A 12,739-nucleotide genomic window follows, 5' to 3' on the forward strand; every position below is an offset into this window, starting at 1 on the left:
TTTATTAAAGTCATCACTGGTATTCCAAAGGAGATCTGGCTTCCCATAAAAACAAAAGGAAATTAATTAGAGATTTTTTTTTTTTCTCTCTTGTAGACCAATATAACAGCAATGGGATATAATTCAGGGTACACTGACGTTCACTTAAAATTTAGATGACTGTTCACTTAGATCATCTTCATATACCTTTTATGACTTCAGACTTTCTTGTATGTATGACACTGCTTGTTTGTCTACAGACATCTGGTCCTCAAGGATCATTGAAGGATGGCGCCAAGAGCTCTCTTCAGAAAAGCTTCAGGGTTCTTAATGAAGCCAAGATGTTAGAAAATGATGTTAAAGGTATGTGCAGTATATGGCATTCAGGCCCATTAAATACAAGAAAAACATTGTGAGACTGCTATGCTTCCAGTATGAAGAAGCCATATCAGTAGGAAAAAAGTATAATTAATTATCTGATTTGAAATTGAACAATGTACCAATGAAAAAGATTCTCCTATTTTGGGTCCAGGCATTATGCAGGGATGCTTGTCCCCTCCATCCATTTCTTGGACAGGAAGGCTGAGGAGGATGGAGCCTTGGTCTTCTCTTGCTAACTACAGTAAGGGCAAGCATAAGTGGGGAGGAGGGAGTGATGGAAATACTGGTTCTGATTTACTAAATGCTGTAGCAGAAAATTAGTACAAACACCAGCCCAGCATTAAATTTTTATTCTTGTCAATACAGAAACAAGGTTTGCAGTGCCAGTCAGAGATACCACATCTCTTCAGGATGCTTATGGGACTGTGCCAGAAAAGGGAAGCATGGGGAGGTAGAATGAAGATGTTTGCCAAACAGAGAGTAATGGGAGGGAATTGCTAAGCATTTTCTTAAAAAAATGAAACTAACAATATGTCTCTAGAGAAAAATTATTTTCACACACATACACAAAAATATTTCTTTGTTCCTAAAGCATAAATACATGTCTAAATGCAGCTCAAATAATAAAGTTTGTAGATTACAAACCAAATACTTTGGTTTCCCAGTGCAGAATAAAACATCTTTAATTTCTATTCAATATTTTCCACTGGGGAAAAAAAAGATTTTGAACTATGCTGCTTGGTGAGATGTAAAAGCTGGTAATTCAAGTCAGACTGTGCTTATAATGACTTTAATATTTTCTCATCAATAAATGAGAGTATTATTGGTGAATGCTGTAGTGTGAGAAGGTAGGACAGTAGTCAGTATGGACACATATGAGATGTTTCATGTACATGTGAATAATGAGCTGCAGAAATGCAGAATGAGGAGCAATTGTCTGGGTAGCACTTCTCTAGAACGAGACTAAAGAGAAGCATGGATCATGTGCTGTGTAGAGGTAGAAAAGGCAGATGTCACAAAGTAATGCATGAATAGGAGCATGGCTTTCCAAACCACCTGAAAAAACTCTTCCACTCTGTTCAAGGTTCCTAGTGCTTTAGCTAAGTTACTGGCCACAGTCCTGACACTGAACTTCATGAGGGCTGAGGTGGTTTGCAGAGTCCTGAAGACATCATGAAGACTAAATGGAGATCTAGTGGCGGAGAGATAAGGAGAAAGATGGAAATAATTTAAAATTTTAGACTGAAAAAGAGACAATTGTGTAGGGACTTAATATTCTTTAGTTATGTCAAGGTTTCTCCAAAGACAATGGGACTAACATATTTCAAATACACTGATACAGATCACATATTAGGAAAATCTTCCTTGTAATTAAAATACAGAAGTACTGGAACTGATTGCTGAGGAGATTGGGGAGATGTGACCTTTGAAAATCTTCAAAAACACCTTAGACAAACATCAGTGAGGAATGACTGTTGGTCAGAAGGAGAAAAATGATCTTTGGACAAACATCTGTTCTGAGTCTATGATTCAATGATCTTCTGATCATTGCAACCAAAAGCAGTTTATTTCTTGTGTCTTTATCCAGACAGATTGTTTTATAGGTCCTCTAAGAAAATACTTATTGCAGCACTAATGAAGCATCTGTTTAACAGTACTCAACACTTCTTTCTCCACAACAGTCTTAGAAAGGAATTGAAAAAACAATTCATTTAGACTAAACCTGAGGGGAAATAAGCATGATACAATTATCCACTTTCAAGTAGGCCAACATTGAGTTTCACACATCTGCCTTTGTGAAAAATGTTAAATGTTACTGATTTAATTGCTTTGGTTTTACATATAACAAAGCAAGCAACTTTTAGGAGCATACAGTGTGTGTGCCCCTAGTATAGTAAAGTCTGAGAGGAGGATCAATTAATTGAGTCCTCTGTACAATTATTTTGAAAGTCTTTTATCTGAATACTGAGTAATATTTTGATTAGTCTAGACAGAATAAGTTCAAGTTGATAACTTTGTGGTTTATTTCAAATTAGTGCACTGTAATCCCCTCTCTTTTGTAATTTGAAATTTTGCTGTGCATATTTTGAGAAGCTTGTGTCCAGTCACTGTAGTTTCTGAAAAATTCTTTCATGCTAGATACATTATAGTTTAATCTGATTCAATTGACTGAAGCTATAATAGGGTTAACCTGCAATTAACCACAAGGCTGGGAAAAGCATAATACTTGAAAACCTATGTGAGAAAACAGATATAGGACTTGGAAGAAATAAAGACGAGGAAAGGAAAACAGCTATGATATGATATGTTTTGCTCATCATAGGATCTGCAAATCATGCTGGGTTTTTGTTTGTTTGTTTCATGCATCAGAACTAGAAAAATCACACACAGTAAATACTTGAGGTTGAGATTTAAACTGCTTGTCACAGAGGTGATGCCTGAAGCTTCCCTGTCATGCTAGAGCAGTTAAAATACTTTTTGTTAGAAACAAGACAGATTTTTATAATAGACACCAGTCTTTCAGGTTTTAACATACAAAATTTTCATTGGCCTCCTGGGAGATGCATTGTGAAAAGCATACAGCATGAAGGATGAGATTCATAAAACTTAGAATCATCTTTTGGATATTACTACACTTTCATTTAGTTTTGGCAGCTCTAGGCTTTCCAGCTGCAGAACTAGTTAACAAGTAAACATAATGTTTAATAAGGTTATAAAGCATAATGTTTCATAAAGTCATTAATTACATTTCACTGTCATACACTGTTTGAAAGTTAAAAACATAATTATTTTCTTCTAGCAGCTCTGAGGAAAAAAAAAATGTGTCTTCAGTTACTAGTAACTCTTGGATGTATATTTAGGGTGTTCTTTATTGCGACTCTTTACTGCCAGTTTCAGTACAGATTTAGGGCTGGAGGAGTGTGTTTCAGTAAATAAGTTACAGAAAATCACAAAACTATGAGGGGAAGCCACTTTGCAATGTAAGTAACATGGCTGAAGTAGAACAAATAGGAATGCTGTTAGTGCCCCTTTCTGTAATGCAAACTGCTGCCGTTTGCCATGGCTAGTGTATAGGAAACACTAAAACGGCAGCACTGCCTCTGCCCTGCCGCAGCGTTCCTCTAAGCAAACTAGATGCCACAGAGTGGAGTCCATAGCTTTGTGTTCTCCCCAGGCAGTTATAATGGAGTAATCATGTGCTTTGCATAGCACAGTGCCCTGTTTTCAAGGACAAAATAAAATATTGTCCGTACTTGGATATACGTGAATTCCATGTGCTTACAAGACTGTCCAATTTAACCCTGAGAAAAGATGTATTACAACTTCAGTAAGACATTACTTCAGAGATTTTTGAAAAAAGTATGTTATTCTCCCATTTTACACCAGTGAGAATTTAAGTTGATAACAGTTTCATAATTCAGAAGCAAAGGTCTAAACAGTCTAAAGATTCATAAAGCAATCCTACTGCAAGCAGGGAATAGTGCTTAAAATGCATGTGTTAGATCTTTGTCTATGTTCTTGCCCCATACTGAAGGGTTATGAGATGGAGCTTTCTTAATGGTCTCTGGTATGTCTTAGTTTTAAAGTGCTTCATACAGACAAACATTCTGAACTTTTCACAGTATGCCTTTTTGCATCTAATAAAACATGGCCAGTCTACCTGGACTTGTCCAAAGCATTTGACACTGTCCTGCACAACATCCTTGTCTCTAAATGGGAGAGACATGGTTTTTATGGATGGACCACTCGGTGGATAAGGAATTGGCAGGATGGTTGCACTCAAAGAGTTGCGGTCAACGGCTCGATGTCCGAGTGGAGAGCAGTGACGAGTGGTGTTCCTCAGGGATCGGTGTTGGGACCGGCGCTGTTTAACATCTTTGTCGGCGACATGAACAGTGGGATTGAGTGCACCCTCAGCAAGTTTGCTGATGATGCCAAGCTGTGTGGTGCGGTTGACGCACTGGAGGGAAGGGATGCCATCCAGAGGGACCTTGACAGGCTTGAGAGGTGGGCCTGTGTGAACCTCGTGAAGTTCAACAAGGCCAAGTGCAAGGTCCTGCACATGGGTTGGGGCAATCCCAATGACAAATACAGGCTGGGTGATGAGTGGATTGAGAGCAGCCCTGCGGAGAAGGACTTGGAGGTATTGGTTGACAAGAAGCTCAACATGACCTGGCAATGTGCATTTGCAGCCCAGAAGGACAACCATATCCTGGGCTGCATCAAGAGAATTGTGACCAGCAGGTCGAGGGAGGTGATTCTCCCCCTCTACTCTCGTGAGACCCCCACCTGGAGTATTGCATTCAGCTCTGGGGCCCCCAACATAAGAAGGACACGGACCTGTTGGAGCAAGTCCGCAGGAGGGCCACAAAGATGATCAGCGGGCTGGAGCACCTCTCCTATGAAGACAGGCTGAGACAGTTGGGATTGTTCAGCCTGGAGAAGGGAAGGCTCCAGGGAGACCTTATAGCAGCCTTCCAGTACCTAAGGGTGGCCTACAAGAAAGCCGGAGAGGGACTTTTTACAAGGGCATGTAGTGATAGGACAAGGGGCAATGGCTTTAAACTGAAGAGGGTGGATTTAGATTAGATGGAAGGAAGAAGTTCTTCACTGTGGGGGTGGTGAGGCACTGGAACAGGTTGCCCAGAGAGGCTGTGGATGCCCCATCCCTGGCAGTGTTCAAGGCCAGGTTGGCTGGGGCTTTGAGCAACCTGGTCTAGTGGAAGGTGTCCCTGCCCATGGCAGGGGGGTTGGAACTAGGTGGTCTTTAAGGTCTCTTCCAACCCAAACCATTCTATGATTCTATGCTCCACAGCTTGACCCACAGAGATCAGTTAACATTATGCCCAGAATGCAGATGTATAAGAAAAAAATGCAATGACAGATTTCTTACATTTCTTCTTTTCCCCATCCCACTTTTGCTCCAAAGTGGTAATGTTGTTAGTATTATGAACATAATCCCTTCTGGATGTCTTGATGTTTCCACGACAGAAAGTGAGAGTGTCAAACTAACGGAAAGATATTTTCTTATGATTCTTATGAAGCCACTCAGTTCAAAGTCTCGACTGGAAGTGCAGGATGGATGATAGGCACTCTATAAAGAGCTGGTAGACAGAAGTAATAATTAGTTTAAAATTTCTCTGTCTGCACTACAGGTAGTACATTAGTTAAAGTAATGAAGACCCGTAAGCCACTCAACTAATATATGCTCCAAAAATCCAGGCTGGGGTGTGATGGAGGTGGGAGTGTTTTCTTGCTACATTATGACATTCCCCTGATTTGTGGACAATTACCCAAGTTATAAAATGGCTGTTAATCACGGAAATGTTTTATACTACCACCAAAAACTGCTGAAACAGCCCTTACAAAGCAAAGCTTCTGACAGAAGCTATTAAAATGGAGATTTAGTCATTTCTCTCTCTGTGGGGCTAGGAGTTAGAAGGAATAACCCTGGTGGGAGAAGCAAAACTTGTATGTAGTGCTCTGGCTAAGAAGGAGTTTTGAAATTTTGGCTATAAATGAGTGAATGCTGCTGCCTGCCAGCTTCATTTTCTCTGTGCCTTGAGGGATTTTCAGTTTGCCAGGAGCAATTTTTCTTCCCTATAATTTTGAATTTACTGTTTTAAAAATATACTTGCCCCAGTGCAGATTTGAGACTATATACAGACTTTGTCAAAACTGATCAATGGAAAGTGAAAATAAGATGTATAAACTCCTCTTCAGCTGGAGACTGCTGTCAGGTGGCTACTGAAATTCAGCTCGTCATTTGCTTAAGAATTGACAATGTGAGGAGGACTTGTCTTGTCTGACAACATGTGAATATTTTTAGCTAAAATATTTTCTAGCTGATAGGCACAGCTAAATCCTTTGTTTGTGTGTTCTTCTCTGCTTTGTATTTTTGCTGACCTGGCATATTGCACTTACCAAATTATTGCATTAGTTTGATGACCAACATAATATTCATACAAAAACTGCAGTCAGTGCTGAAAGTAGTCTTTTTAAAAAGTTAACCATCATTAGCTGCATTTCTCTAGTTACATCTCTTTCCCCTGTTGGTTCCTAATGCCAGTTTCTAAGTCTTGCTTGTTTTAGGGGAAAAAGATTTAGCTTGTGACCCATCTTCCTCTTTATAGGATGAGACTGTGGGGAGCAAGAATGCTATTTGGAAGAAGCAAAACAAAGATAACAGAAAGGGATGTGTGTAACTGCCAGTTCATTCGTGCAGTATCCAATCCATAAAAACAGCTTCATATGTTGCTCCTTGACAGACTTCCACTTTTATTCTGATTTTGGGGTACCTGCATTGGGTAGCATAGCCTTATGATATTTTCTTGGACAGATTCACACGGAAAACTGCATTTGGTCATACTATCACAAGACATCTGTTTCCAGATTCCTAGCATTGCAATGGTGGCACATCATCAGTAATTAACCACTGCCACCTCTGTGTGTGATCTGCAGAGGCTTGTAAAAACTTGTCTCCTGTAAAAATAGATCACTGCTTATAAATGGTAACTAACTAAGTTCTTAAGTTCATCTTAAGATGAAATATTTGAGTGCAGGGATTTTTTTTTTTTTCCATTTGACTCACTTCAATTTATTCACTCAGAGGAAAAAGGGATGATGCTTTATTCTGTAATGCTGTGTTTAACTATGGAAATATAAATAGAAATTGAAAATCTTTGTTCATGTTAACCAAGCCAGAAAACCTGAAGGCCCCTACCTGCAAAGGCCTTCAGGATCCTGCTTACTCTTTAAGGTTTAGTTTCAGTGATGCATGAACAATGCAGTGTTGATTTGAACAATAAACAGTGCATTGATTGGCATCCTGTGCCATCTCCATGCAGAGCTAATCAAGTAGAAACAGGATTGACATAAATTTCTCGGGATACTCCTCAACCTACATTTTCATGTGAATTGACAGTGCCTGGCATCTTTCAGTGCAGACCCACTAACCCTTCCAAGTCAGATAAGCTATGTAGTTTGGAAAAACTTAAATTGTAGCTGCCTGTATTTTGTCTAGCCTCTATGATTAACTAGAGGATCTCAGGCCTTCAAATCATAGCTCCAGCATTTTTCATAAATGCTAATAATTAAAGGATGGGGAAAAGCCGACATGAAGTCAGTTTAGTTCATGATTCATACACAACATTAGCTCACTGCTTAGTGAAGAGGCCATCTGGATTACAGTATGGGAAGTTACTTCAAAATATAACTTAATATCACTGTGCAAAATGAAGAATTTCCTTGAAAAGCTGACACAGGCCTTAGTATCTCCTCATATCTCTTTGTGTAAGAGCCTCCCTCAGGGCACTTATTTATGGCTTTAGTATTGTAATATTTTAAAAAATACAGGTTAAATGTATTTGAGGAATTAAAAGAAAAAATATTAAACAGGTGGAGTCTCAGTATTCAATTTCAGGAGTTGTAGGGAAACTTCCCTTATTAAAATCCATAAAAATTAATTTGCTGCTATGGTTACAAAGCTGAAAACAGAAGTCTGGAAACATAATTCTTCAGAAATATAACTGGGGGATAATTAGCATAATGTTGGATCTGGCAGAGTAAAGAGGAGAAAAAAGAGATAATTTAAGAGTATGCAACAAAGTTAGTACACCACCACCAGAAATGAATCAAATATCTCAGAAATATTAACACATTTTATAAACACTAACATCCCAAAAGGCACCAGAGACACCAAGGAAATATCAGGCAGACCATCATTTCAGAATTAAATGGAGAAAATTAAAACAGTTTTGTCAGTATTATTACTTAACAAGAAATGAACTCAGATAAAGTCTCAGAGCATTTAAGACCAGAATCTCATGAGTTCATTGTGGTTTAACAACATTCATGTTACTAGTAGCCTCATTCAGCAGTGGAGACAAACCCTCTCATTTAAAAATAAAGGTGTTTTTGAGAAGAGTGATCTTATAAATGATATGATTCTTCCCGACTTTATTCTAGTGTTAACTGTGCCTCTTACAGGACATTTTGCAGGAATGAAGGCTTACCTCCAGGCACTCCTGCAGTTCTGTGTGTTGCTCTAATTTAAATAAAGCAAACAGATTTCTTCCTGAATGACATTTCAAAGGGTCTAACAACAAAAGTACAATTCTCATTTAAATTCCATCCGCTATTTCAGCCTTGCTATAGTCTTGGAAAAATTAATGACTTTTTGTAGGTAGTATACATTTTGTTGGATTTTTCGCTTTACTAATTGCTTCTTGCACATCTAGTTTTAAGAAACCTTACTTTTTTAGGATTTGTGGAACTTGAACCACAATCCCTCATTTTAATCTATTACTCTGTTTATTCTCTCACAAAGGGCTTACAGCCCTGATGCTGTTGGCGATGTTGGAGTGCCAATGACATATCTAATTATTGTCCCTTAGTAAAAAGAGATGCTTTTTGGTTTTGACAAGTATGTGACTGTAATTCACCAAGAAACCCCATCTCCATTATGGTTTCCTATCCCAGTATCTACTTGGATAAGTATCCAAAAACTAGGTGTTTATTTTCAATAACCTGTCACATTTCTGAAGGTCACAGTCATACGTTGTGTCCTGAACTCCTTTTCTACAAATTATTCTCCTCTTCCTGCTGAATCACAGTGATGTTGAATTAGTTTCCCAGTAGGGCATGCCTGTAAGATAAGAAATTACCAGCTGTCTGTTCCAAAGAGTTCCATATTGATACAAAGAAATTATGAAAAATGCCCTCTAAGATAGTAGTTTAAGCATTAACTACTATTTTCTGTGCCAAACTTTACTTCTAAATTTTGAAATAATGTCCATTTAAATAGCCGTAAAGCTTAGTTGGAATCTCACTTTTTAGGGTTTGAAAAATTATTGCTATGCTGGATACTGTTCCAAAAAAATCCATAATTTTTATTCAAAGCAACTGCTGAAGAATAGGAACTTACCTGTAAAGGACAACATCGATTTCATCTGTAATGTACCAAATATGACACACTTGTGCCTTTGATTTGTACTAGTTCTTCGATTTGAACAAATCCTTAGCTTTGAGTTTTGTTTACTAAATGGGCTTTTTCCAAAAAAATTTAGTATTTTTATTTCATAATAACTTGTTGTTAGTGTATTCTCCTCATATTGATGATCAGTGCTAGGGTGATATGTGTTTTTCTCAGATGTTATGTCAACATCAGTTACCTTTAAGAAAATCCAAGAGAACTGGGCTCTGGCCAGACTAATTGCAACAGTAAGCTGACCTAATCAATCTTGCCTCTTTCACATTATGTTCAACTCATTCAACCCACACAACCACCTTAAGAGGAAAATTTCAGTAGTAGCTTAATCTAGGAATCAAAGCTATGACTAAACATCACACTTGTTGAATCTATCAGTGGGTCATTGTGTGAATTTGCATAAATCATACCATCTGTGATTGTCTTTTTTTCTTTCCTCTGTACACCTTAGGAAAACCCTTGATAAATATACAACACTACAAGGAACTCAAGCAGTTAGATACCATGGAAATAGGGAACTTAAAGAAACAGAAGAAGATTATCAGTGAACCCTACAACCAGTTTTACTGGACTTCCTTATTTACACAGTATAATATCTTAATGATAAATGGCTTGTTGGTTATTATGCATTTTAAATTATGTTCAAAGAAAGGATAGTGGAAACAAAGAGTTAAAGCTTCTGTACTATGTGCATTTTTTATAGAAAAGGGGGATAATCTGGACAACATGCAGAACAGGCTGAAAGATGCTGATGAGAAGAATTCCATTCTCCTGAGAGCTTTGAACGAAACCTTAGGAAAGCTGTCAGCCATTCCTAATGGTAAGCTGGAAAAGTGCCACAACACTTGACTCATCCCTGCTCTTTTGTTTCATTTTCCATCACTTAACATCTGTCTGATTAATCTTTGCCTGTGTCCACTTTGACTGTTGGCCGCTGTAATAAGACAAAGATGAGCAATGTGAGAGAGAGAACTGAACTGAAAACAGTTACATGGTATCTGTTTCTATTTTGGCAGGGTAAAAGGTACCATGTTTCTGCAGTTTGCAAAAGGTCTTAGAAAGAAAAGAACTATGATATCAGGAATTATGGTACAATCTGAGGCAAATAGTCTTTTCTTTAGGCATGAAAAGTCTTTATATAAACTGTTCAATGAACCATTATAATTTAACCAATATAATTTAACCCAAGAAGAATAAAGACTTACTGACTTTACAGAAAAAGCAGGATGAAATTTGCTGGGTTTTGTCTTACCTTTCTTCCACATTCTCATTGATTTATTTTGCAGTATCATTTCCAGTCACCGTTTGGTGTTGTATATCTTTTTTAGACTGTAAATTGCTTAGAACTGGAACAGGCTTTCCTCAATGAACTCTGAAGTGCTATGCACATTTGGAATTCTATATAGCCAAAAAAATTTTAATTCTGTAATACTCATTAAAACCACGAAGTCCTAGGATGTTAACTACTTTGTGTTGCGATAGCGAGAGGCAGGGAGCTACGACATAGTTTCATTATAATGGACAGTGATAAACTGAATGTTTGTTTTAGAAAATAAAAAGGTTTTTATCAATGTAATCTGCTACGACTTTTGTCTCCAAGGAGCACTTTGTAAACTGAAGATATGCCTTAAGAAAAGTCTCTAAAGAAGATCCATATTCTGTCTGATTTGTGATGGTCTGGAAGGTTCAGACTGCATGTAAAAACTTGGCATGAAAAACAATTTACTATTCATCTTGCATGTTTTTGTTGCTTTAAGATTCCAGATAACCAAAAAGTTTTGGTTTAGATTTAGTGATCCTTGAAATCAGGCATTCACAAAAAATTGTTTTAATATGTCATGCTCATCTTATGCCACTTCCTGGGTTTTGGCCACAGGTATTGACATGACTGTTTCTCTTCTTGTGCACAGATAGATGTCTCAGTCAAACAAAATGGACCTCTAAGGCCAGTTGACCTTATGACATAGAACGCTAGATATGAAACAAGTAAAAGAAATATGAAATATGCAACCATTAGCAATGTAATAAACTCTTGTCAGATTAGAGTTACAGGGTGCTTGCTCTTGGGACAAGGACACTCATAAAAACAAGCGGATGTCTATTAAGAATGAAATTCAGAGCAAATAAATGGCATGACTAAGAAAATGCAGTAAATCAGTTGTCCAACAGGGAAATAAAGAGTGAGGATGGGGGAAGAAATTATCCAGTCATATATCTTGTTCTTCAAGGGTTCGAGAAAGCAGAGAATAGCCTAAACTAATAATTCTTGTGTCCATGCTATACTAATAGCCAAATAAAAGCAGAAAGATTCAAAATGGGATAGACAGGTAGACCACCTTAGGACAAGAACCTACATGTGCAGGGATGGCATAATTTAAAGTGTGGCTGAAAATAAATATAATTTGTATGACCAATAGAGGGAAGTAACACAGTAACTCCAACTTTCAGTTTGCCAGAAAGGTACATGACCACTAATAATGGCCTCAAAAAGAGATGCTTAGATATGATGAAAAAAAGAAAAGTGAAAAAAGGCAATCAGAGCTCTCTATTCTTTCACTTGTCAGTACTGATGATGATAATGGTTTATTAAAGGTTCAGTTGTATTTTTAAGGTGCTATTGTATTTGGGGGCTTTTCAGAGCCAAAACTTCAGAAATAAGGGTGGAGTTGTTTGGAGCACAGGTATAATACATCTTTACTCAAGAAAGTGAAAAGGGCCATGTAACTCTCCAGTGTGCAGGACAAACCCACCAATTCTCTATGGCCTTAGGAAGCATCATGTGCTCCCCAGGCCACAGGCTTGATCACATTGGATGTTCCACAGAAGGAGAAGGACCTGCCTAGGAGACTATTTGGAAAACTGTGCTGTTGATCCCTTGAAATGGAGAAAATGTCCGTGTTTCCTGTGTCTTCACACAGTCATAGAATCAGGAATGTACAATCTGCTTCAAGCAGATGTTGGTATAAACTAACTCATATCAACTGTCTCTTAGTCAGAAATTGAAAGAAAACACAACCTCCTGTGCCTTCCCCACTACTGCAATGCAGTCTGTTAACTTCAGGGACTACCACAGGAAGCCCCAGTCAGTATGACAAGTGGCACTATCTACATGGTTGTTCCAGAGATGTCCAAACTTCTTAGCTGCTCTCTAAAATTCTCATATGACTGAGGGACACGAGGATACCTTGGACAACACAAGGGGAAAGCAATTCCAAGAACAGTTTCACAGGAGGCAGATGGCAAAACAGGTTCCTGTGGGTCCCACGACTCCACTGTGGTGTGGCGGTAGAGTGGGAGTTCACATGGGTTCCCTCCCAAGCTGGAGTGTCCACTGTGACATTTTCTGCTTGCTCACTTCCTCCCACCTGTGACAATTCAGAAAATTTGGCA

At 38.2% G+C, this 12,739-nt stretch overlaps 1 protein-coding gene across 5 annotated transcripts in view; it reads left to right on the forward strand.

Moving 5' to 3' along the window:
- LAMA2 (laminin subunit alpha 2) overlaps positions 1-12,739 on the forward strand; it is a 385,301-nt gene that overhangs the window by 319,358 nt on the left and 53,204 nt on the right. For all 5 annotated transcript variants that reach the window (XM_052784294.1, XM_052784299.1, XM_052784296.1 and 2 more), the window contains exons 41-42: positions 240-342; positions 10,053-10,169. In XM_052784294.1, the coding sequence (XP_052640254.1) occupies positions 240-342; positions 10,053-10,169 (220 nt within the window). The remainder of the gene's footprint in view (positions 1-239; positions 343-10,052; positions 10,170-12,739) is intronic.

Source organism: Harpia harpyja, chromosome 4 (assembly GCF_026419915.1).
Source record: "Harpia harpyja isolate bHarHar1 chromosome 4, bHarHar1 primary haplotype, whole genome shotgun sequence".
In the NCBI taxonomy this organism is placed as follows: domain Eukaryota; kingdom Metazoa; phylum Chordata; class Aves; order Accipitriformes; family Accipitridae; genus Harpia; species Harpia harpyja.